At 38.7% G+C, this 26093-nt stretch overlaps 3 protein-coding genes across 3 annotated transcripts; 1 reads left to right on the top strand and 2 right to left on the bottom strand.

Moving 5' to 3' along the window:
* Positions 1-304: 304 nt before the first annotated feature.
* Positions 305-1307, bottom strand: LOC113563077. The gene is made up of 2 exons (XM_026974152.1): positions 973-1307; positions 305-902 (listed from the first exon to the last, which is right to left on the bottom strand). The coding sequence occupies exons 1-2, from the start codon at positions 1279-1281 to the stop codon at positions 450-452; spliced, it is 762 nt and encodes a 253-aa protein (XP_026829953.1). The 5' UTR covers positions 1282-1307; the 3' UTR covers positions 305-449.
* A 1809-nt stretch (positions 1308-3116) lies between these two features.
* LOC105279342 (protein GVQW3-like) lies at positions 3117-3605 on the bottom strand. The gene has a single exon (XM_011339022.2). It carries the CDS (start codon positions 3603-3605, stop codon positions 3117-3119), a length of 489 nt encoding a protein of 162 aa, XP_011337324.2.
* A 7846-nt stretch (positions 3606-11451) lies between these two features.
* On the top strand, positions 11452-12411 carry LOC105279349. The gene has a single exon (XM_011339035.2). It carries the CDS (start codon positions 11452-11454, stop codon positions 12409-12411), a length of 960 nt encoding a protein of 319 aa, XP_011337337.2.
* Positions 12412-26093: the final 13682 nt, after the last annotated feature.

Genomic DNA, 26093 nt, shown 5'->3' on the forward strand with positions numbered 1-26093 from the left:
CGGGAATAATAGGATGAGCTGCTCGCGCGAGTGGCGGCGCGACGCGACAGCGGGTATCGGATTACAGCAGCATGCGAGACAACGCGTGGAAAATAATTGTTACATATTTCTTTTTGTGATGTACACGCAAGTTTTATTTATTAATATTAATAATGTTAATTAATATGGTTATTAATTAATATTATTAATATTATTAATATTAATAAATAAAACTTGTGTGTACATCACAAAAGAAATACGTAACAACACTTTCTCGGCAACTCGCGCGCGTGAATGAGATGATAAGAAATTATTGTATGATTACTAATTATTTACCATATTGATTAATATTATTCACCATAGTATTATTTAATATTTTCGTGCTATCTTTTCCACACCACTTTGCAGTAGATAGCATGGTGCGTTTTTTTTAAGTGGTTTCCCCAATAGGCCTAATCCACTCTAACTAATTAATGTAAGAATTGTTCGAAGTGCCGTCCTCCTTCTCGTACACAGATTTCGGCTCTTCGAGTAATATTGCGCGTCGCACGGTGCGCCATGTCCGGCGTGATGGTATCGAAGGCCGCAACAATAGCTTCACGAACTTCTTGTTCCGTACCATCACGCCGGTCCTCTATCGCAGTTTTAATGTACCCCCATACAAAATAATCGAGTACATTTAAATCAGGCGACCGTGCCGGCCAGATGATTGGGCCACCTCGACCCATCCACCTGTCCGGAAAACGCGCGTCTAAAAGATTCCGTACTTGCCTGCTAAAATGTGCAGAAGCTCCATCGTGTTGAAAAATCAACTCCGCCCGTACGTCGAGAGGGACATCTTCAAGAAGAGCTGGAAGTTGATTTGCGAGGAACTCTGCGTATAATTGCCCGGTTAGCCTGGGCGGAAGGAAGTACGGACCGATCTGAGAATTATCAAGAAACGTTAGTAGATAAGTGCGGAAGAAAATTAGCTGAAATACAAGGTGCACTCACCACTTGATCTCCAATCATGCCGGCCCAAACATTTATGGCCCAACGGCGCTGAAATGCGCCTTGTCGAACAGCGTGCGGATTTTCTTCTTCCCAACGTACGAAGTTGTGAGAGTTAAACACCCCGTTCGGTGTGAAGGTGGCCTCGTCCGTCCACAGGATGCGGTCGGGGAAAGAAATATTCCGCCGACACTGCGCGAGGAACCCTACATGCATTTTATTGAGAATTAACACGAATGCACAACAAATACTGTAAATGTTAAATAAGAGTAATGAAAATACCTTCACAGAAGAAGATGCGCGGTTGTGCATCTCCGGGAAGAAGTTGCTGCACACGTTGATAGTGGTAAGGTCTTAGACCACTACGCCGTAATGTACGATGCACCAAACTGTTGGAAATTCCAAGTGCACCAGCAACGCGACGCACGCTGTTTCTGGGATTTCGTTCGAATTCCCGTAAAATCCGTTCTTCTGTACGAACGTCGTGACGCATTACTGCACCGGGTCGTACGCGATTTGGAACGACGGATCCGGTTTCCCGTAATCGCTGGATACAGCGCGTAAGTGTTACGTACGACGGATGTACACGGTCAGGAAATCTTTCCGCGTAAAGACGTACCGCGGCATTTCCGTTTTCACCCGCCATCCCATACGTTATCACCATATCGGTGTATTCTCTCGCGGAGAACTCTAATAATCGAAGATATAGGTTTCGGAAAGTTCCAACAATACTGCAATCCGATTATTACAGAGTATAATGAATTCCAGAGTGCATAATGTTGTGGTTAGTTAGTGATGTCGATATCTGTAATGGTTGTCGATAGTTCAGGAAAAAATGCATTTGAGTATAAAAAAGGCGGAAAGTGATAGCGTCACGACTCGACGCGCTCTCTCGCTTTAATAATCGAAGATATAGGTTTCGTAAAATTCTAATCCGACTATCTCACTAGTACAGACTATGCAGAATATTGTGCTTTTTAAATGAAGTCGATATCTCTCTTGGTTGCCGAGATTTCTGCGAAAAATGCTTTCGAGTATAAAAAAGCGATAGGGTCACGACTTCGACGCGCTCTCTCGCTTTAAGCATCGAAGATAAAGTTTTCATAAAAGTCTAATGCGGAATGGTTATTTTCGATTAATATTTTTAGTGTTAGTTCTTTTTATGCATTTGCGAACAGTCAGCCTTTATTTATTAAATTGTTGTCTTTAAAATAGTGTCTTAAGTTGTCTACAATAATTATATATTTCAACGATTTAAGCAAAGAGAAACGAAAATAAAATCTCTTGTTGGTTATATATAGTCACACGAAAAACGAAAAGGTGAAGTAACCACAAAATGAAAAAATGAGGGACCTGGAAGCTGCCCATACATATATATATTATATTCGTTCGAAAGGTAGTTTTCAGGTCGTGAGATTTTCGTATATATTTTCATTGTTACGATGTTTAGTTATATCTCATAGCATAAAATAACTTCATTAAGATCATTTCTTCCTATTCAGACTCGGAAACGTTCAAATCATAAAATTATTTTGTGTTTTAGACGTAAAATACAAAGGACCTGAAATATGCCTTTCTGCCGATATACACCCTCTGTCCAAAAAGAAACCGAACTTGTGATAAAAAATAAAGTGCAGGCCAATTATAATTGTGCAAATCATTTATTTCAATCAATATACTCTCCCTCAGCTTCGATACAGCGTTTGGCACGGTCAATAGCTCGTTAAATGAGTTTTTTATATTGGTTTTTGGAATACTGTTGAGGGTCTTGGTTACTGCCGCTTGAACGTTTTCAATGGTATCGTATCGCTTTCCTTTCATCGGCAAATGAAGTCGAGGGAAGAGAAAAAAGTCACAGGGTGCTAAATCAGGTGAATATGGTGAGTGATCCAACACACAAACTTGAGATTTGCTCAAAAACTGTCTCACAATGGCCGAACGGTGAGATGGTGCATTATCGTGCAAAAGTGACCAGCTGCCTGCATCACGATATTCATGCCGTACGCGACGAATTCTCGCTATCAGTCGCTTCAAAACTTCGAGATAAAACTCTCCATTGACTGTTTGGCCGGACGGAATGAATTCCTTGTGGATAATGCCCTTGGAATCGTAGAAACAAATCATCATTGTCTTCACTTTTGACTTCTCTAAGCGACTTTTTTCGGATGCCCCTCTTCTGGTGGTCTCCACTCAGCACTCTGGCGCTTTGTTTCGGGCTCATACTCAAAACACCACGTTTCATCACCAGTAACGATCGTTTCAAGGAAGTTTGAGTCCTTAAGAGCGGTTTTAATGAGGTCCTTGCAGTGCTCAATTCGATACATTTTTTGGTTGTCGGTCAACTTGTGGGGAACAAATCGCGAATTCAATTTACGAAGGCCTAAACTCTCGGTCAAAATATTATGCACAGTTGATTTTAGAATCCCCAATTCATCTTCAATCAATCTCACGGAAGATTTCGGGTTTTCTTTGATGAAATCACGCACTTTTTGGATGTTAACTTCGCTCAGTCCAGTTTTTGGACGGCCCGACTTTTCGTCATCCTCAAGCATCTCCCGGCCACTTTGAAATCGCTTGAACCAGTCGTAAACTTGAGTACAGGATAAGCATTCATCACCGTATGCTTTTTGAAGCATTTGATGCGTTTCGGTAAAACTTTTACCAAGTTTAACACAAAAGTCAATTGCAGCTCTTTGTTTGAAACTTATTTTCCGACCGCTCGTCAAAACACACTGTCACTTTTGGCACTATAAATCGGCTTCGAATGACATAAATAATATAAACAATTGACACAACACTAATGAAGGTTACCACTTGCGACAACAAAAAAGGTACAACAGATGGCGCCACTAATTTCTTCTACTTTCGAAAAGTTCGGTTTCTTTTTGGACAGAGGGTGTATTAGTCGACTGAAGAGTAGTATTCAGGACATGTGCAAAAAGTAGATTCTATCTTCTAAATTTTAATTCACTAAAGACTAAATTTGATAGGAAACTACTTATACATGTTATATCTAAAGGAAAAAAGTATTGAGAACGACATACATTACTGTATTCGGTATAAACTGTATGAGTCCTGAAAACTGCCTTACGATATGTCGGTCTATTTATCTTGGAAAGTACACAAGATTTTTAAAAAATTCAAATGGCAATGATTTCTATTCAAGGTGTACTCTATATCTACGGTGGGAAATATGGGTCTTTCAAAATGTCTCGAAAACTGCCCTTTCATATACATATATATATATATGTTTTTGGTATATTCCGAGGACATTTTTTGACACGCATGGTACATTTTGAGGACATTTTACACTTTCGAGGACCGTCCTCATTATTTTTTTTCTATATGGTATATTCTAAGGACTGTCCTCAAAATTATAGATTTTTTAAATGGTAACATTCGAGAACATAAAATCTACCAAAGTGAAGTCCTCATAATAGACCAAATATATGTAAATACTGCTTTATACATGGTACAATTTGGAGACATCAAAGAAAATTAAAGTTTTTAACCCGAAAAGAATAGTAGGCACCGCATCATTATTCTCGTTTGTCTGTAGCAATATCAACATGTAAAAATATTTGGTAATTATAATAAATTTTCCATAATATTGGCAAGTTTCTATGTATGGACATTTTCGGCGCCTTTGAAATTAATTTTAAAGCTTAAATGATTAATTAGTTATTTTGCAATTTCAGTAGTGACAATCCCTAAGATTTCAAGACATTAAATGTATGATCAGTACAACTTTGATCTAATTAGATATTGAGACTGAAGCTCGCATTTCCCGTTGAAAGTCCCCGAAATAGCCCATACATATAAACCTGGCAATATTATTGAAAATTCATTATAGTTAGCAAATATATCTATATGGTGATATTGCTACAGACAAACGAGAATAAAGGTTCGGTGCCTACGTATTCTTTTCCGGTTACAAACTTGTTAAAACAAAAGTATTGCAATTGTAATCGCTTGAAACTGACTATATAATGTCTAATTTTGTATTTGTTTCAATAGCGTTAGTCCTTAGCAATAAATAATAATAAGGACAAATATATTGAAACATATAATGAATTGGGTAGTGTAGAGTCAGTTCCAAAAAGTTCTAGTTTCAGTACTTTTGTTTTAATAAGTTTTTAACGCACAAAGGATACGAAAACTGCGAATCATTATTCTCATTTGGCCGTAGCAATATCACCATGTAAAAATATTTGCTAACCATATTGTATTTTCCACAATATTAGCACGTTTCTATGTATGGACATTTTTGGGGCCTTTGAAATTAATTTTAAAACTTAAATGATTAATTAGTTATTTTGTAATTTCAGCAGTGACAATCCCTAAGATTTCCAGACATTAAATGTATGATAAGTACAACTGTGATCTAATTAGATATTGAGACTGAAGCTCGCATTTCCTGTTGAATGTCCCCGAAATAGCTCATACATATAAACCTGGCAATATAATGGAAAATTCATTATAGGTAGCAAATATATCTATGTGGTGATTTTGCTACAGACAAACGAGAATAATGATTCGCAGTGTTTGTAAGCCAACATCCATACCACGTTGAAAGTACCGGTTCTCGTCCGATTCGCAGTGTTCGTATTCTTTTCGCGTTAAAATCTTATTAAAACAAAGATATTGGAACTGGAACTTTTTGGAACTGATTCTACATTACTCAATTCTTTATATGTTTCAATATGTTTGTCTATTATTATTATTTGTTGCTAAGGACTAACGCTGTTGAAACATATACATAATTAGACATTCCATAGGCAGTTCCAAACGGCTACAATTGCAATACTTTTGTTTTAACAAGTTTGTAACCCGAAAAGAATACCAAGGCACCGAATCTTTATTCTCGTTTGTCCGTAGCAATATCGCCATATAGATATATTTGTTAACTATATTGTATTTTCCATAATATTGGCTGGTTTTTATGTATGGGCAATTTCGGGGACTTTCAACGGAAATTGCGAGCTTCATTCTCAATAACTAAGTAGATTAAAGTTGTATTAATCAAACAATTAATGAATTGAATAATGTCTTGAAATCTTAGTGATGAAGTGATTAATGTCTTGAAATCTTAGTGATCGTCAATACTTAAAGTCAAAAATAAGGAATTAATTATTTAAGCTTCAAATTTAATTTCAAAGTCTCCAAAAATGCCCATACATAGAAATCTGTATATATTATGGAACATACAAGATGGTTACAAATATATCTATTTGTATTGCTAAGGACAAACGGTGGGTAAACATGTAAAGAACTGAATTGCGAATTCGAAAAACAAAAGTATTGCAACTGCAACGTTTTGGACCTGACGATAATCAGGCCCAATAAAATCCAGTTTCAATACCTTTGTTGTGTTTTAATAAGTTTGTAACGCGAAAAGGATATGAAGATTGCGAATCATTAATTATTCTCGTTTGTCGGTAGCAATATCACTATACATATATATTTACTACGTATACTTTATTTTCTATAATATTAGCAGGTTTCTATGTATGGGCATTTTCGGGGCCTTTGAACTTAATTTTGACGCGTAAATGTTAAGTACATTTTGGAATTTAAGTGTTGGCATTCACTAAGGTTTCATGACAGTAATTATTTGATTAGTGCAAATGTGATCTAGTCTGATGAGGCAGTATCTCTTACTACAATTTGAATGTCCTCGAAAAGACCCATACACAGAAACATCTTAATATTTTGGAAAATACGATACAGTTATCAAATATAGATACATGATGACATTATTAAAGACAAACCGTGTTGAATTATATAAAAAATTGAATTTTATATATCCAAGTCCTCATAACTGTTCATATGTAAATCATCTATATGTTCTCATATTAACCCTTTGACTGTCAATGTATCAATGTCCTCGAAATAGACCTTAGATACTAAATCGTTGATAGTTTTTAAAAAAACGATATAGTTTACTGCTAAACCTAACTATATTTATTAAATAATCATTAATGCTTTTAACTATATGCATGTATATAGGTCTTTTAAAATGTCCTTGAAATGTACCAAAAACATATATACAGGGTGCGCGCGATAAATTAGCAATAACTTTGCATCTCCTTATTTCACGTGTTTCTTAATAATTTTGAAAAACCATGTTTCTAAGGTTATGATGTAACATCATAGTTTTCAGATATAAGGGTTAAGTGTTGATAGCAATCATCATGTCGAAGGAATACGACGTTAGAGCAACCGTAATTGCTGGACTACGTGCAGGGCGAACTGCTAAGGAAATTGCGGACTTCAATAACATCCCTTTACGTACAGTTTACAACGTGAAGAAGGTGTACGATGCTGATCCTGATGTCGCCACACCAGCAAGGAAAACGCATAAGATACGCAAGGATCGCACAAATCCAGATATCGTGCACAGAATCCAGGAGATCATCAATGAAGATCCCGGAAAGTCAATGCGCTCCATAGCAAGAGAACAGCAGATGTCGGATGCAACGGTTCGCAAGATTATTGCTGAAGATATCAGATACAGATCGTATGTTCTTAGAAGAGGCCAGTTTATGACACAGCAGACAAAGGAAAAGTGCTTTGAAAAAGCAAGGAAACTGCTAACAAAATTGAAAAATCCCAAAGAAGCAAAGCCTCTGATTTTCTTCTCCGATGAAAAGAATTTTCAGCAGGACCAGATAGTCAACAGAAGAAACAACAGGTGGCTCTGTGAGAATCCTAATGAAGTCCCAATTGTCATGAAAACGAAATTTCCTGCTACAGTGATGGTGTTAGGTGTTGTCAGCAATGAAGGAGATATCATGACCCCACATTTTTTTCTACAAGGTTTGAAAGTGAATGCTGATGTTATCTTGACGTTTTGAAAGAAGTAGTTGTACCGTGGATGAAGCAAGTCGCAAATGGACGTCATTTTATCTTCCAACAAGATGGTGCACCAGCACATAACGCCAAAAAGGTGCAAGAATTTCTCAGTGTCACTGTTCCTGAATTCTGGTCAAAGGAAATCTGGCCGCCTAGCTCACCAGATGCAAATCCTTTAGACTATTATGTATGGAGCATTTGTGAGAGAGAAGTTAATAAACAACCTCATTCCAATAAAGAGGCTGTTAAAGCTAAGATTGAAAACATTATGATGTCCATGGATAAAGAAAAGTTAATTAAAGTGTGCTCAAGATTCCGAAGTCGAATCGAGTCTATTATTGCAGCAAATGGAGATTTTTTTGAACAATTTAAAAAATAATGACTATGTTTATACATTTACATATAAGAATAAATTTATTTTAAAATATAACACTTTTGTGGTATGTTGTTTATTTTACTAAAATTTTGCCAATTTATCGTGCGCACCCTGTGTGTGTATATATATATATATATATATATATATATATATATATTGGGTCATTAAGTATGAAACTTTACAAATAGAACATAAACTTTTGCATTTTTTGGCACATGGACATGATTTATTTTCAATCAAAGTATGCGCCCATGTTATCTACACACTTCTGCCATTTTAGTGGTAGTTGGTCTATGCCTCTACTATAGAAGCCAGGAGTACGGGAATCGATGAAGTCGCGGAAGGCTGTTTCGACTGCCTGTTGAGAATTGAACAATTTTCCCACCAACAAGTTGTCCAAATTCCGGAAGAAGTGATAGTCGGTAGGTGATAGATCTGGTGAATATGGTGGATGACGGAGAGTTTCCAATTTCAACTCCTGTAGCTTTGCCACGGTCAGTCGTGCAGTGTGCAGTCGAGCATTATCATGCAACAGGATTGGCATTGACCGATTGACCAATTTCGGTTGTTTAATAGCAAGTTGTTGCATCATTTCGTCCAGTTGCTTGCAATATACTTCAGCCGTTATCGATGTACCAGGTTTCATAAAGTTGTAGTAGATAACACCTGACCTGGACCACCAAACAGTCACCATAAGCTTCTTCTGTGTAATGTTGGGTTTCGCGTGATGTCTCGGTGGTTTATCAGCGTTCAACCACTGATGTGAGCGTTTACGATTGTCGTAGAGTATCCACTTTTCATCGCAGGTCACAATTCGATTAAAAAAAGATCCATTTTTGTGACGGGAAAGCAAAGAAAGGGAAGCCTCTAGACGTTGCGCCTGCTGCGCATCGGTCAATTCGTGCGGGACCCATTTGTCCAACTTCTTTATCTTACCAATTGCAGCTAAATGAACCAATATGGTGGGTATGGAAACATTGAATATCGATGCCAATTCACGTGTACTTTGAGATGGATCGGACTCTACTACGACTCTCAAGTGATCATTATCCACCTTCGTCTTTGGTCTTCCACGTGGCTCATTAGCGAGGCTGAAATCTCCATCTCTGAAGTTTTTGAACCAATTGCCCACCGTTGCTTTAGTAGTTGAACCTTCACCAAATACAGCGTTGATATTACGAGCTGTCTTCGACACTGTGGTTCCACGGCGGAACTCATATTCATAAATCACACGAATTTTGGACTTTTCCATAGTTCTATAAAAAAGAATCCACCAATAAAACTAATGAAGATATTTGAACAAACAAATATGACGTTTGAAGAGCGAACATACATCTATCACACTAACCTAACCTGATACTGACGTCTGGCGCCAAATTTGAGATAACAAATGTTAAAGATGGCGCTTTTACATTTGTAAAGTTTCATACTTAATGACCCAATATATATATATATACAGGGTGCGCACGATAAATTGGCAAAATTTTAGTAAACTCTGGTAAACGGAACGGCACAGAGATGGCAGTTGCTATATATATATATTATATATATATATAGCAACTGCCATCTCTGTGCCGTTCCGTTTACCAGAGTTGCAGTCGGTAATCCATTTCTCCTGGTAAAACGTTGACACAGTCATTAAGACTCACCCGTATATTCTGTATATTTTGTGGATATTAATAACACATACATGTCTACATACATCTTATATACGATTACATATCTAAGGTACGATTACATACTTACACATATACATAACATATGTCACTGCATATCTGCTATATGTATAGACGCATGTATGTGTTATGTATATCCACAAAATATATAGAACATATATACATTAGTTATACATATAATGTACATTGCATGTACATATGTACATCCACAGAATATTTCTTGTACATTATTCCAGTTGCATTTGTACATACATATTATATGCAATGTACGTATACTGTATCATGAGTGTATATACATCGTAAATGCAATATACATAAATGTTTATACATGGAATATACTATATATATCAAAATGTTATGTGGGACATGTCGTTGACGTTTACATTGACAGGCAAGAGTAGTATCCTCGCGACAAACTACTTTCCAGCCGTAGATTTGAGTGATGGTGATTACGAACTTGGTCTGGTTGTCTTCGAAACGTATCACACGATACCGAATGTGAACTTATCGAATAATAAATTCTACTATGGTGATGATGATAAGGAGATTACGATTCCCGATGGATCATATGCATTGAACAATAAAACAATATCTAAAACGCACGCTCATACACTCGCAACGTGTGAAACGTCCCGTTGACGGTGCACGGCGCAGCGTCACGCATCTAACGAAGCGAGAGGACGACAACGATGAGGATTATTCGATAGTACTGCGCGCTAATCACAGCACGATGAAGAGTGAAATCAAGTGCGCATACAGAGTGAATTTCAGCAAACCTAACAACATAGGATCGTTGCTAGGAGTATCTGCGAATCGTATCTTACAACCGGGAAAATGGCATGAATCGGATGTGTCGATAAAAATAATGAATGTAAACATTATTCGTGTGGAATGCAGCGTGACTGCCGGTGCATACAGCAATGGCAGACGCGTGCACACGATACATGAATTCTTGCCGAGGGTGGCACCGGGATATAAAATATCAGAAACACCTACGCAGATCATTTACCTTCCGATCGTCGTCAGGAGCGTTACGGAGCTAACGATACGCGTTGTAGATTAAGAGGGACGACTACTCGATTTTCGCGGCGAGGAGATTACCATTAGATTACACGTGCGGCGGCGGCAAGAGTAACAGAACGTGGGAGCGTTGGTAATGCTCGTGTTAAACGACAATTTTGCGAGAGGTAATATTTTTCCGAGGAAATCAACTGCTGTTACGGTATCGAGTGATAATACAACTCAACAACCTGATAAAAGAAGAAAGCTCACCGCATCGAAAGTTGCATTCTTACGATCCTTGGGATTCATCGTACGACATATAACATAACTGATATACTAAATATTGGTGGTGAGCCCGTCTTCGACGATCGCATCGTCAAAATCGAGACTCACACGTACAATCCGTATGCCAACACAACGTTTGGATACAGCGATGAGATATGAATACCTATACAACATCAACATTTGTATACGTTACCATACGAGAGTTTTCTCTAAATCGAGGGTAAATTAACGATAAAGAAACACACAGCGAATAAGCATGTGGTATTGGCGAACAATTGCGTAGCGTTCATGTTCAATGAGATTCGCTACGAACTCAACGGTGTGGACATTGATCGCAGCAGAAACGTCGGAATAACCTCCACTCTGAAAAACTATGTATCTCTGACGACATCAAGGAATGAGATGCTGAAGAATGCTGGATGGGATATCGTGCATTTTTCAAACGGCGAAGAGGGCCACTTCAATTTTTGCGTACCGCTTAGCATGCTGCTGGGATTTTGTGAAGACTACAGACGTGTGGTGATTAATGCACGTCATGAATTAATTCTCATACGCTTGCGCAACGACAACAATTGTCTAAGAGGAGATGTTGAGATCCAGCCTGAGATTAAATTACTCAAAGTACAGTGGCGTATGCCCCACGTCGCATTGAACGAGATCAATAAGCTGGCTATGCCACGAACTCTAGAGAGTGGAAGATTTCTGAGCATGAGTTTCCGCTCGTGGGATCTGCAAGAATCTCCTTTGCTGCAGAGCACGACTAAGCATTCGTGGACCGTCAAGGCAACAACGCAACTCGAGAAGCAGCGATACGTCATTTTTGCGTTGCAGACTGGTCGAAAGAATAACAAAATGAGATCGATAACTCGATTCGACGATTGCAAATTAACTAATGTGAAACTTTATCTAAACTCGGAATTTTATCCATACGACGATTTGAACCTCGATTTCGGTAAGAAGAGATATGCCATCCTGTATGATATGTACGCGCGATTTTACAAATCGTATTATGGAGGCAATCATGATGAGGCGCTTCTTCCCATCAACAAATTTGGATCTTGCGGCCTCTTCGTCGTCATCGATTGTTCGCGACAGAGCGAATCTGTGAAGACTGCCACCGTTGACGTGCAATTAGAGTTCGACTGCATGGAAGACATACCGGCGAATACTACAGCCTACTGTCTAATCTTGCACGATCGCGTAGTCGAGTATAGCCCCTTGACCAATGTTGTGCGCAAAACCATTTAGAGGAAGACGATGGTAATAATATAAAACACGTATATGTGTGTGAGAAGAGACTAGTGTAAGAGATGCTTTGTAACCGATCGCAGTGTAACATCACAAATGACATAATGACCGGTGTACCGACATTTGTGGACCTGCAAGGTTTTATCGTCGACCGCAACCGATTCATCATGAAAGAAGTGGCGGTGCTGAGAGAGGGACACGTTCTATCGCACTACATATTTGCGAGTCCATGGCATTTCCTCACGAAGAGCGAGCTATCTCATGCTTCGTGGCTAACAGCGAAGCATCATGGATTACGATGGCAGGATGGTTGCATTCCATACAGCATGGCGAGACGTCTGATTACCACCGCTGTCATGACGGATAATACCGATGACTCACCTTCACTCATCTACGTTAAGGGACTTCAAAAATGTCAATGGCTATGAGATCTGCTCGACGAAGATACAACAGCACCAATTGAAAACATGGAAAACGATTACGAGGATATACCCACATTGTTCAATATGGTCGATACACTACGATGCGATAAACATTTAAAACATTGCGCGATGCAAAATGTATTTAAAATGTATAAGTGGTGGTCTAAGCGCCATAACAAATTATAATAAATTATATTTTTTAACAAAAATTTTTTTATTTATTTTCCTAACCCTATTATATTTAGGATTAAAATATTTCATCTACTTTTAACGTCTATCGATCCACTTTTAACAACATTTCATCTACTTTTTTAACGTCTATCGATCCACTTTTAACTACATTTCATTTACTTTTAACGTTTGAGGTAGAAACAAACATATAATGCTATTTTTTCTTTTAATACAAAATATATTTTAACACAGAATACAAGGACTCAATAAAATAGTGTACGAGTCAAACAACCAACGTAGTCAAGATTTAACAAAACAGTTACTAATATTTCCATGCCCATGTCATTCCTCTGCATTAGCTGCTCATGCTGCATGTGCGAAGATACCATCATATTGTGACGAGTTAAAAAAAAATAGCTTCTTATATTAACAGTAGTCCGAAACGTACGGCAATTTTTCACGAATTTTGCAATTGCTTTCAAGAAAAGTATCGCAAAATTTTAAGACTAAGTGATACACGCTGGCTGTCTCACTACACATGCGTTGAGAGACTTCTTCAGTCATGGTGTACTATTACACATTTTTTGCAAGAAATGGTTGTAAGTGAAAAATGTAAATCTGCAATACATCTTTTGTCTATGATAGATAATGTAGAATTAAAAGCTTATTTTCTTTTCCTCAAATATGTTTTACATTTCTTTAATGCGTTCAATGCATTCTTCCAATCCACAGAAACAAGAGTCCACTTATTGCAATTAAAATCAAGTAACTTTCTCTTGCAAATGTGTCGAAACTTTTTGAAGAAAGATTACTTGGAAGATGTAGCCACAAATATAAATTTTGCACAGAAAGAAAATCAAAAGGATATAAATGATATTCTTGTTGGATCAGAATGTGAAGAGTACCTTGATAATTTAATATTAGAAGGTCACATTGATGCAGTTACACAAGTTCGACAACACTGCTTACACTTTTACGTAACTGCTGCAGAGGAAATACGTAAAAGATTGCCAGTTAACAACGACTTTTTGAAAAAAATTGCAAGTTTTCATTCCATCTACAGCCGTATTCGATAGTAATAGAAACACGTCGTTCCAGCATGTTTCTTTCATTGCAAAAACTATTGGTGGTTTCGATGAAGAATCTTTAAAAAACGAGTGGTTTTCATTACCGGTTGATTTCACCACAGAAGAGAAACAAATTTTATTTCTATTAGAATTTGATGAAATGTGGGAAAAAATATTGCTGCGCCATTTGCCCAATAGCGTTTATAAATATCCCAATTTGAGAAATCTTTTGAGTGCTGTCCGATCACTTCCAAATTCAAATGCAGATCCAGAGCGAACATTCTCACTTTTAACGGATTTAAAATCCAAAAAACGCAATAAACTTTCTTCAACGTGTGTTAAGGAGGTTCAGGTGCTTCAAAAAATGCAGCCAACCTCGTGAAATTTTAATATATTGTTCTGCAATGCAAAATAGAATTATGTGAATTTTTTGGAATTTTTCATGGCCCCGTTTTGAAAAATATCGATTCAAAAGATTTTCCTTTTTTCATAGGCTTTTATGGGTAATGACATAGTACACAATTTCAGAATGAAATAATGCAAGAAAAAATGCAAATGACAAAGAAAAAAAATGTGCACATTTACCTTAATAATTTACAAATAAATGAGAGAAAAAAGGAGGGAGATTATCGCATATTTCATAGAGAAATTAATTATTAAAAATGAAATTGCCTGATTTTTCGTCTGCTGAGAAATTGGAAACTAACAAATGTGGCAACAGCGCAATCGAGTATAGTATACTGATTGGTTCTCTCGCTTGGCTCGAACTTCGTGTTGCGAATGTCAGAATGTCATAGTGGCTGTCAGTGCGGTTATATTGATAATTTTATTTATCTGTCATTTTTGTGGTTAACGCTTGAATTTTGCGGTGAACGCTAATGTGCTGTTGCCAAGTCAGCATAGAATCCTACCGCGTCCCACTACTCCCCCCGATGAAGCACCCGAACCTCCTTAATGCGACTTGTGTATTAAAATCAGCGTTGAAGAGCAGAGGCGAAACAGCTGCGAATATGGCAATAAATGAACAGCATTTATCTCGTATGCAGTCTGACAAGTTATATACAACCTGCCCGACGAAAAAGAAAACTAGTTGTACTTTATATGCTGACAATGAAAGTGCTAGTTGCTCGTATACATAATTTCTCATATACGTAATTTTATTATATTATTTTTATATACAATACCGAAATGTGTGCAAACGATTTTGCACACATTATTCTTGTCTACAACAGGCACACACACTAAAAATCGAACAGTGTACTAAAGTATCATGTCTGCGAAAGATTGACATCACACTAAAAATCGAAAAGTGTGCTAAGGTATCATGTCTGCGAAAGATTGACATCACACTAAAAATCGAAAGATGTCTTGTCTGTACACAAAATCGTGTAATGTGACAAAATAGTATAATGTGGTAGAATAGGGCTCCAGGCGAAGGTCCACTTAAAAAAGACGTATTCACGTCAAAAACGCACCATTAGTGGCACCTCAAAGGTGGTGTGGAAGTTCACAATGTACACATTAAAATCGAAAAAGTTAAAATTTTCGATGTCAGCATGTCAGATCCCATACAGCACAGAAACTTCCAACAACATTGCAGTAATATTGCAAATGTTGCTGCAATGTTTCCAATATTACTGCAATGTTGTTGCAAGCTTCTGTGCTGTATGGGATATATCTCTATACGTATGTCACAGTTGCTACTACTTTAAGATATGATAATTAATTGTATAATTAAACGAACTTACCTGTAAGTGAAGTTCGATTGTAATTATGCCTGGTGTCTCGTCCGGATGGATAAAGAACTATGTAGTCATGCTGTGCTGACCGCATATCCAACAGAGTTTTAAAAACCATAAATAAAATGGAAAAACGGGGCCCTTCAGTCCCGTCGCGCTGCGCGCGCACGTAACCTCATTATTTCAAAGTTGCGAGGCAAATCGCCTAACATAGAGGGAGGAAAGAAGCCAAAGACTTTGGGTGGGGAAAATCCATCCGGACGAGACACCAGGCATAATTACAATCGAACTTCACTTACAGGTAAGTTCGTTTAATTATACAATTATGCCGTGGTGTCTCGTCCGGATGGATAAAGAACTATGTAGTTATTCAAAGCGCGATTTGCCGAGAAGTACCAAATTATCATAACGCTTGGTAGAAAATCCAAGGAAGCAGGGGTACATTATAAAGCCTGTACATCCTCCAAAGAAAGGAACTGGGCGCACCTGTGGGCGCAAAAAACCAACCAAAGGAATTAGAACAGCAACAGACAAATAAGGGTCATAACCAGTCTACTATAGGAGACTCCTGAGACTGGTGTAAAAATAGTATAATAATATTATAAGAAGAACGATCAATCCGCAAGCAAAGTAGCTGCGGTAACGAAAAAGGAAATAAACCGAAAGCATTGCTCACGCTCGTTTTCGTGCCGCCGGAGCGACATCGTCAGGTCAGGACGACAAGGAAGTACTGCGAATTGAGTGATATTCCGCTTACGAGCGAACGGGTTATACAGGAAGGCCGATAAGTGCCACCCGTCGGAACCAACCGTATGTCTTACGAAAAGACGGGAGACGGAAATAACTACAAGAACCAAGACAATTAGCCCTCATAACGAGGCATAAATTTCGGAGTAAGAAACATAAAGATTTCTTGATAAAACAAAATCCAAAAGGCTCGCGATGATAGTCTTATAATAATAAGTTGTTATCACGCAGGATAGAGTAAAGAAATATAATCGACCGCATGAAGATTCCTGGCGGGGTCGAGATAGAGCGCAAGCAAAAGGAACAATACACAGATCCAGACGACAGAAAAAACCGGGAAAAATAGATAGCAGTTGCGCGCAACTGGCGGTTGATGTTATCCGAATGTCCGGCATCCGAATGATGGCTTGACCCATAGTGAACGATAAACAGAGATATAACGACTGTGAGAGAGTAGCATATTGATCGGATCGTGGCGCTAGAAGAAGGACTAGTGTCATAGTAACAGCAGTACAGACAGAAGAAAATATAGACGCCAACTTGGCCAACGGGCGCAGATACAGATAGAATGAGATTATTGGGCATGTGGCAACCGAGAAGGACTGTATCGAAGTAGAGATATAGTATAAGGAGTATACAATAGCAGAGTACAGTGCAAGAATCGGCAAATATATCGGGTAAACGAAGCTGCTTTCACACTGTGAAGGTGAACGTCCTATGGAGTTCCCAGTAATTGAGGCAGATCATACTATCGAGATATGATAAACACAGCAATCGCTCCTAAATCAGGGGCGAAGAACCAGGAAGCCTCAACGTTTCACGGTTGCTATTAATGCAACCAACTCTGCGACGAAAAGACTAAATGCTGTCTCAGCCCGATTGGACGCCCGAGTAGGCAGTAGTGACTCAGCATCGATGACTGGAACTCTTGATGCGGCGACTGTAATGACAGTGCCGAGGAAGGCAATATAAAAAACGAGAAAAGTAAGTATTGCGCTGTGCGCGCCATCTCCGTCTATCTCCGGTGATATTGCAGACTTGAAAATCTGCGGCAAAATACGCTACAGCATAGCACACTATTAGCATAAGAGCGTGAACGTAAAAAGTGCTAGAAACAGCCGTTCCGAAGCACCAAACCCATCCACATGGGGGGTTACCTTCTATGGAGCTCGCCAGCTCGTTAAAGGTACATCAAAGAACAGAGGACCCTCGGAGCCAGAGCGAGCTGCAGCGCACTAAATAACGTTAGAGAAAACGCCAATCCGATTGTAATCTGAACTCAGATATCCGGAGGGTGACATCCACACGCCATAGGTTTGAGAAAGAGTCTCCAGGACCAAAAGCTTCTGTCTCTCAGCTGTCTTGAAATGAAGCAGGTCATATAGAGCTGCATAAACGGGATAGGGTAAACCGCTAGAAGCAAGCAATTATGTGTGTGAAATCTCGGATAGAGCACCGAGGATCTCATAACACATTCAGTATCATTGGCAGATCGGTAAATAGAATCGTAGCTGCAACCCAAGCTACATTTGGCGCCCAAAAAGAAGAATAGATCCAAGAAGGCTGACATCTTTCGTCGATAGACCTCTTCCAGAGCGTCTAAAGATCGAAAATCGTGTAAAAATACGATGGATTGAGAATTCCTCCGTCGCAATGCCCTAACCAGGGAGCAGACGGTCGCAGGAAAAGTGGAAGGTGTCGTGGACAGGCCACGAGACAAAACCATAAAGTTCGTTACTAATAACAGAGAAAGAGAGGAGTGCAACGATACCAGCTGAGATGCGTTCAAGATGCACAATGTCGTACAATTTAGCATCTTGAGGCTATAGTACGTCAATCTTCCATATATAAAATGGAGACCGGAATGCGATCAGTTCGCGTAATTTTAAAAAAAAATGTATTCCTCCACAAAAAGGCAATAGCTCACAGGCCAAATGTGATAAGTATCAGCGAAGGCTCATAACCGCTAAATATCCGCAATGCAGTGAGCGGTTCTCCGCGCGGACAGAGACCATTCCGACAGATAAGAATCGAACAGCGGAAGAAGGAACTCGTATAGACGGTAAGCCGAATAGCTGAGAGCAGATGTTATCTCTCGCTCTCGATTCGTGCAGACGGTCAAACAACCCTTTGACTCTGCCGGGTGTAGTGTCGGGTGCGAATTCAGGAGCAGGAAGCCGACGTTCTGGTGCGGCCCACCATGAAAAAATCCTTCCTCGATTGGGGATGCAAAGATACATTACGCGGAGGGGCTGTTTGTTGTGTCCCTGCCATCGTGACACTGCACGGAAAGAAAGGTCAAGTCGTGTCAGGCGATACAAGCTGGTGGACGAACCTGCAGGTAAGGCTATTACTCGCCACCTTCGGAGACACTGCACAATAGATGGTGCCGTTCGAACCGTTTCTGCAAGCCATTAGCGATAGCCGCTTGCGATTGAAAAAGTGGATCCACTGGGGTCACCTGAAGATCATTTCACCCGTGAAGTCGAAGAAGCTAAAGGGGATGCTTGGCGGGACAGAAAAAATCTGATTCGGCTTGGCCAGCCGATGGCCCGTCACTCGCTTTACTGCTGAACGCGCTTGGCGGTGGGTCGACACGAATAGCAAGACCGTTGTCAAAAAAGGGAGCCGGTGGTAGAGGCTGTCAGACAGGGTGTGCTGAAACAACCCTCGTCGTCTGAGAAAGACGAAACAAGGTATTCCGTCAACGAGCGGATACTTCCATTTTGCTGATAGTGTTTTCTCCGTCTACTGACATCTGGAGACGGAGATCCGACCTTCGAGAGCCCCGTAAGGTCACTGCCCCAACAGTTCAAAGTCACACGGACGGAATGAACCGCGGTTGTCATTGGACGAGAGCCAGCAGTCGCCATAGAAGAGCTGATTAAATCTACCATATCTTTTCCGGTCTGGTTTCGGTGCACTGCTAAAAGAAGCCACGCTCACCGAAGAGGTTAGTCCTCAATCCTTCCCTAAGACTGGAATATACCACGATTGCGAGAGCATCCCAGAAGATAGACAATCCCGATGCTGTAACGGTGATGCAGGTTATTCTCATAGAGAGAAGTCGGCCTGGACCTGAACTCCGCAGGTCCGCCATGCCCGATCGTCGCCCTGGCCACAGGGTCAAAAACGGTAACAGTGTGAGGTCCTCCAACGCTAACGGGGAGGCAGTCACTGAAAAGGGAAGGAAAAAAGGGAGAGAGAAGCGGAACACAGTAGAAGTGAGCAGTCGGTTATGATCTCCTTATGGCAAGGAGACATACCTAGGTCGTCGCCCCGGCCAGCAAGGGCCGGCTGCTCGTCTACGTTCCGTTCAGGGAGTCAACGGTACGGATACCTCGCCAGGCCCGTCCGAGAGTGTCGTAAAGTCCGCATGCGGGACAAGACTCGCCGGTCTTTGAATATCCTCCGACACCTCGCTGGATGTCGGGGAGTTACGACACTGCGTAAGCGAAAAATTTCGCTCACGGCTTGCACCAAGCGGCCACAAGGCGTAGAACAGGAAAATCCCGCGAAGATCCCACGTGGCGAATCCCTCGAAGTTCTGCGAGGTTAGAAAGCGCTCGCGTATCAACGACGCGGAGACTATAAGTCTGCTTGACGATCCTCGTGCGAACCTTACGCGCCATATGCTGCACTAATCACTGCTACACTAATCATACATGTGTATATATACCGGTAACAGGAAGCGGTAGATAGTCAGTAAAAAAGACGTAAATGCTCACCCAAAACCGGCAGATAAATATCGACATTCGATATAATATTGCGACAATGGACACCGTATGAGAAAAGAACAAACATTAATTAATAATAGGTAATGCAATCTGAATGTGAGAAATATCGGGCGAACCTCGAGAGAGGTTAGGATCGCGGACACAATCCGCTGACGCTCACGGAATCTCTCCTGATGTGTATGCATGCGATTCCTCGATGAAATCAGCGAGCGTTCCCTCTGATGTCGTGACATGGTCAATACTAAGACGATGAACGAAGAAAAACGAAAGAAAAAACATACAATACAACGAACTCTGTGGACTCTGCAAGAACAGAAAACACAATGAGGTTACATGCGCGCGCAGCGCCGCGGGCCGTGCGCAGCGCGACGGGACTGAAGGGCCCCGTTTTTCCATTTTATTTATGGTTTTTAAAACTCTGTTGGATATGTAGTCAGCACAGCATGACTACATAGTTCTTTATCCATCCGGACGAGACACCACGGCATAATTTGTGTAGGAAATTGTTTTATATGCATTACGTCTATAATATGAAATGTCGGATTTTTTATCAATCGCAACTTTGTCACACTGAGAGAGATTATCTGTGAAACAGGTGTGTAATTCTTCCATTCTAGCTTTAGGTTTATAACCTATGTGAAGTTGACCCCCCAACATTAAAATTTTTTAAAAATGAGTACAGTACTGAGTGCCTCCCGAAGAGTTCTAGAGTACTCAGTCGATTTTAGAAAGAGTTCTGCCATTTAAAGTGACGAAAACACCATTTGAACACCTTGGGGGGCTAACTTCACGTTTGGTAAATTCAAACTGCTATAACTTCTTTATTTTAAACTTTAGCGCATCGATTGTTAAGGATAATTTAGAGTACTCGTCGGGGGGCTACCAGTACTCTCAATAGAATATCGAATTTGTAAAAACAATTTTACTCAGAACAATCTGGAAATTTTTCAAAACATTTTCTCGGAAATTTGGTGTTTTCTCAACAGTACTGGTAGCCCCCCGACGAGTACTATAGATTATCCTTAAGGATCGATGCTCGGAAATCGAAAATTAAAAAGATACAGCGCCTTGAAGTTACACGTTGGAAATATTTCTATGTTCCTCTGGGTGAACAATTGTTTTTACAAATTCGATAGTCTATTGAGAGTACTGGTAGCCCCCCAATGAGTACTATAGATTATCCTTAAGGATCGATGCTCGGAAATTGAAAATTAAAAAGATACAATGTCTTGAAGTTACACGTTCGAAATATTTCCAACTTCAAGATGCTGTATCTTTTTAATTTTCGATTTCCGAGCATCGATCCTTAAGGATAATCTATAGTACTTGTCGGGGGGCTACCAGTACTGTTGAGAAAACACCAAATTTCCGAGAAAATGTTTTGAAAAATTTCCAGATTGTTCTGAGTAAAATTGTTTTTACAAATTCGATATTCTATTGAGAGTACTGGTAGCCCCCCGACGAGTACTCTAAATTATCCTTAACAATCGATGCGCTAAAGTTTAAAATAAAGAAGTTATAGCAGTTTGAATTTACCAAACATGAAGTTAGCCCCCCAGGGTGTTCAAATGATGTTTTCGTCACTTTAAATGGCAGAACTCTTTCTAAAATCGACTGAGTACTCTAGAACTCTTCGGGGGGCACTCAGTACTCATTTTTTTTAATTTTAATGTTGGGGGGCCAACTTCACATAGGTACTTTTTGGTAATTTACCGCTATTGTTTTCTAAATATTCGGATTACTGTTATTTCTACAGCAAACTGCCAAGAAACATATACAAATGAAGTTAGAATGGAAGATTTACGTAGCTGTTAGACAGATATTCTTTCACAATCAGTGTGACCAAGTTGCGATTGATAAAAAAATCCGACATTTCATATTACACGATCTATAGATATAATTATATTATGCATTGTTCAGAAATGTGCTCGACATCGTTTCCGCACCTCTTTTTCGAAAAAGGTAAGCTTTCTAACGGACATATATGACATACATATTAATAATTTATAAGTATTCCGGAGGATACTTTAAAAAATTTCCTTATACTTTTACATTACGTGTTATATACTGAACAACAAGTCAAATGGGTGGGTATGTGTAAGTATTGTAATAATATATAGTATAATTTATTATTTTATTATTTCTTTATATAATTCAACTCTGTGTGTGTGTGTGTGTGTGTGTGTGTGTGTGCGCGCGTGCGTGCGTGCGTGTGTGTGTGTGTGTGTGTGGTGTGTGTGTGTCTCAATATTGTACGGCATATCAGCTGATCAGCGAGCAGCGAGCCGCAAGCCACAAGCGTTGGTCGCGTCGTCGCGAGCGAGCCTGAATGAGAGAAAGAGACAGAAGACGAAGATCAGTCTGTCTCTTTCTACTGCCCGAGCCCCGAAGTTGCCCGAGATCCCGAGCGTTCACGGACACGAGACGATAGATGTGTGCGTCACGCAGCTTCACGTGACATACCCTCTCCACTCCTATTCCGTGCTGGCAGCGGCCCGAATCTACCATCACTGTCGATAACGCCAACGCGGACGTCAAATGCAATATAGATCTGTGGATCTGCCGCCGACACTGTAGTGTCGTTAATATATTAATATATTAAATATTAGTATATTAACGAACAAATTGGAAGAAGCCGAATCGATGAGAGTGCTCTCGATTCATTGTAAATGTAAAAAAACACGTGTTTTTTTGCTATTGAAATAAAAGACATTTCTTTATTTATCTTAAGAAACGAAAATTTATTTTACATATCAAAAATGATAATCACTCAGTATCAGAAATGTTAAAAAAACTGCTGCAACTTCTAAGACTTTCTAAGACGTTATAAAGACGTCTTTCTAATAAAGCCTTAAAGTCGTTTCTAAGACATCTTAAGGATGTCTTTCTGACAAAGTCTGAAAGACGTCTATCTTAAAATGTCTTAAGAACGACTTTCTGACAAAGTCTGAAAGACGTCTATCTTAAAACGTCTTAAGGACGACTTTCTGACAAAGTCTGAAAGGCGTCTATCTTAAAACGTCTTAAGGACGACTTTCTGACAAAGTCTGAAAAACGTCTATCTTAAAACGTTTTAAGGACGACTTTCTGACAAAGTCTTAAAGACGTCTATCTTAAAACGTCTTAAGGACGTCTTTCTAACAAAGTCATAAACATTTTTTTTAAAGATATCTTAAAGATATCTTTCTGATAATGAATTTAAGGCGTCTCTTTCACGACGTCTTAAGGACATCTTTCTGATATAGTCTCAAAGACGTCAGTTTTAAGACGTCTTTAAGATGTCATTTCGACATGCGTGTTATCTGGGAAATCGTTTAAAATGGTACATATTAGGAGAGCACTCGGGACATGTTATTTCGTCACGAGCAAATACCGAAGGGGATTCCAATTCTTCAATGCTGCTCGATATCGAAGACACACATTCTTCTGATTTTATGACTGAGAATGAAAATATGATAGAAGATGACATATCTGATTCAACATTCACACCCATTAACATCAATGAAAGAAGAGAAAGCAGAGAAGAGAATAGCATGGAAGTAGAAAATGAGGAAGGTATAAAATATATGACACATTTTCCGTAATTTATGTATATAATTGCAAGTTTCATCTCGATACCGTATTGCATTATTTAGAAACTATTAATTATTTTTTTACATTTATTTACTACTTTTTGCAATTGTACATTTAAACAGGCACTTATTATTAGTAGATTTAAATCAAGCAATACATGTTGCAAATTTAGCATTCCAGAAAAATTAATAAGTGGATATTCATTGATTAATCTTGTAAATGCAACATAACAATCATTTGGTAATTTGCACAAATCTTTTACATTTGTAGTTTTAAATCTAAGTACGTATAAACCTAATGAAGAAGAAATTAATTTACTGCATGATTTGGAGCGAATGAATGCTGAAGAATGTGTTGAAGAAAATGCACTATTTTATATTGCTGGTTATGTTGCACACCGATTTCGAAATCGTTATAATTTAGGATGCTCAACGAAAACTCTTTCAAATTCACAATCATTGGAAAAAAGTTCTTGGCTTTATTTTGTATCGAAAGGGAATTATATGTACCCTTCTGAAAATTTCTAAGTCTTAGCAGATGGGTTCTACTGGTATTAAATAAAGGCGTTGCTTTATAAAGATAAACTTTATATTTGATCGACTGCTTACAACGTCGGATCCGTATGCATATCAAAACTGAACAAAACTTCGAATAACGAAAGAAGAAGAACTTAAAACCAAACAATTAACATAGAAAGGCAAACGCACTAAAATCATCGAATCAAAACTAAAGAAAACTAAAAGTCACTAAAAAATAAACTATCTCTAGTAATAGTACATTAACCAAAAGAACTAAATTTAATTTATGTTAATTGTATAACACTAATATTAAGAAGCTGCTAAGATAATGGAAAAAGAATTCAACATATTTCATGGCAATTTGTTAAATAAAGGAACATATATATTTGATAAATTGACGGATATAGTTTATAAAAAAATATATAATAAGTTTCCCCGAGAAGTTATCGCCTGTTTGGTGCATACCAGAACATATACGTTTAAAAGCAATGAACAGAGATATTAAACACAACAATACTATTAGAAAACATAAACACTTATATAAATTATATAATAAAAACGAAATAAATAATAATTGGTAATTATGCATTTTAGGGGAGTCAGCTCCGATGACCTTGACCTTGACATATATTATACAGGTGACCCTCCTGAGTGACCTTCAAAAGGTTTTAGCCGTCGCTCGTTGTTCATTAAAAAGTTATTAACAAAAGAAGTTTAATAGTTTTCACTCCAAAGTTTTGTTATTTATTTTATGTGGATATCGCTCCCGCGAAGCGGGATGAAAACGAGCACTCAACTGTCGCTTAACATTAACGAGCGTATGTGTCCGAGGCTTTATTCATTAAACAAATGATTTAATTTATACAAACATATAATTTATTAAACAGTGAACAAAGCTGTTTTATACAACATAATGTGTAATGAAGCGAAAATTTTATTTTAATTTATATTTTAATTTATGATTCCTCATTCGCAGGTGTACTATTTTCATTGAGGGGATATAACTGTGCCATTATTTCAAAAAATGTACATATACGTTCAGAGTACTGAAATTTACGTTTGAATACAAACTCGGCCAAATAATGTACATAATGATAATTACGAGTTCCAAATTTGGGTATTGCATGTCGAATATCACGCCATACACGTTCTATATTTTGTGTATGAACTCCTGTATGAGGATCAACGAAATGTTCACTATGATTCACAACTTGATGCGTGTAATGTTCTTTTAATTCATTATATGCTTTCCAGCAGTCGCTATGAATAATAGTACCCGGTGCAATATGACGAAGTATAATCGGCGTAAGAATTTGAGATGAACGTTGTTCAACAGGAACAACAAAGAATCTGCCAGTATGCCGTTCAATTCCTCCAAATAACCATTGACCCGTAATAAGACGTTCACGATGATACTTGCGTCTTCCAAATTTTGCTTCGTCAATTTCAACAATCACATTTAAACCACCAATTTGCTCTTCATTATGCGACAACCATTGTGCAAGAAGCTATATGAAAATACACAGTAACAAAGACAATGTATACAATATAAATAATGTATGCAATAAATAGCTGTGTAATAGCAATAAATGTAGAAAATAAAAACTACTTCTCGACAAAAATTTATCCAGTCAACTGCTGTGTGAGACGTAATAGATAATTCTTGTTGTAAAATTAATTGTCGTGGAGAATTTAATAGCAGGAAGTA

The sequence above is a fragment of the Ooceraea biroi genome, chromosome 12, assembly GCF_003672135.1.
Source record: "Ooceraea biroi isolate clonal line C1 chromosome 12, Obir_v5.4, whole genome shotgun sequence".
In the NCBI taxonomy this organism is placed as follows: domain Eukaryota; kingdom Metazoa; phylum Arthropoda; class Insecta; order Hymenoptera; family Formicidae; genus Ooceraea; species Ooceraea biroi.

Bases quoted from the DNA above. Each gene is read 5' to 3' on its own strand.
- LOC105279349 (XM_011339035.2), top strand. From the start codon at position 11,452: ATGTTCAATGAGATTCGCTACGAACTCAACGGTGTGGACATTGATCGC.
- LOC105279342 (XM_011339022.2), bottom strand. From the start codon at position 3,605: ATGCTTCAAAAAGCATACGGTGATGAATGCTTATCCTGTACTCAAGTT.
- LOC113563077 (XM_026974152.1), bottom strand. From the start codon at position 1,281: ATGCACAACCGCGCATCTTCTTCTGTGAAGGTATTTTCATTACTCTTA. The intron at 903-972 runs GTGAGTGCACCT...GATAATTCTCAG, and splicing joins GCATGATTGGAGATCAAGTG to ATCGGTCCGTACTTCCTTCC.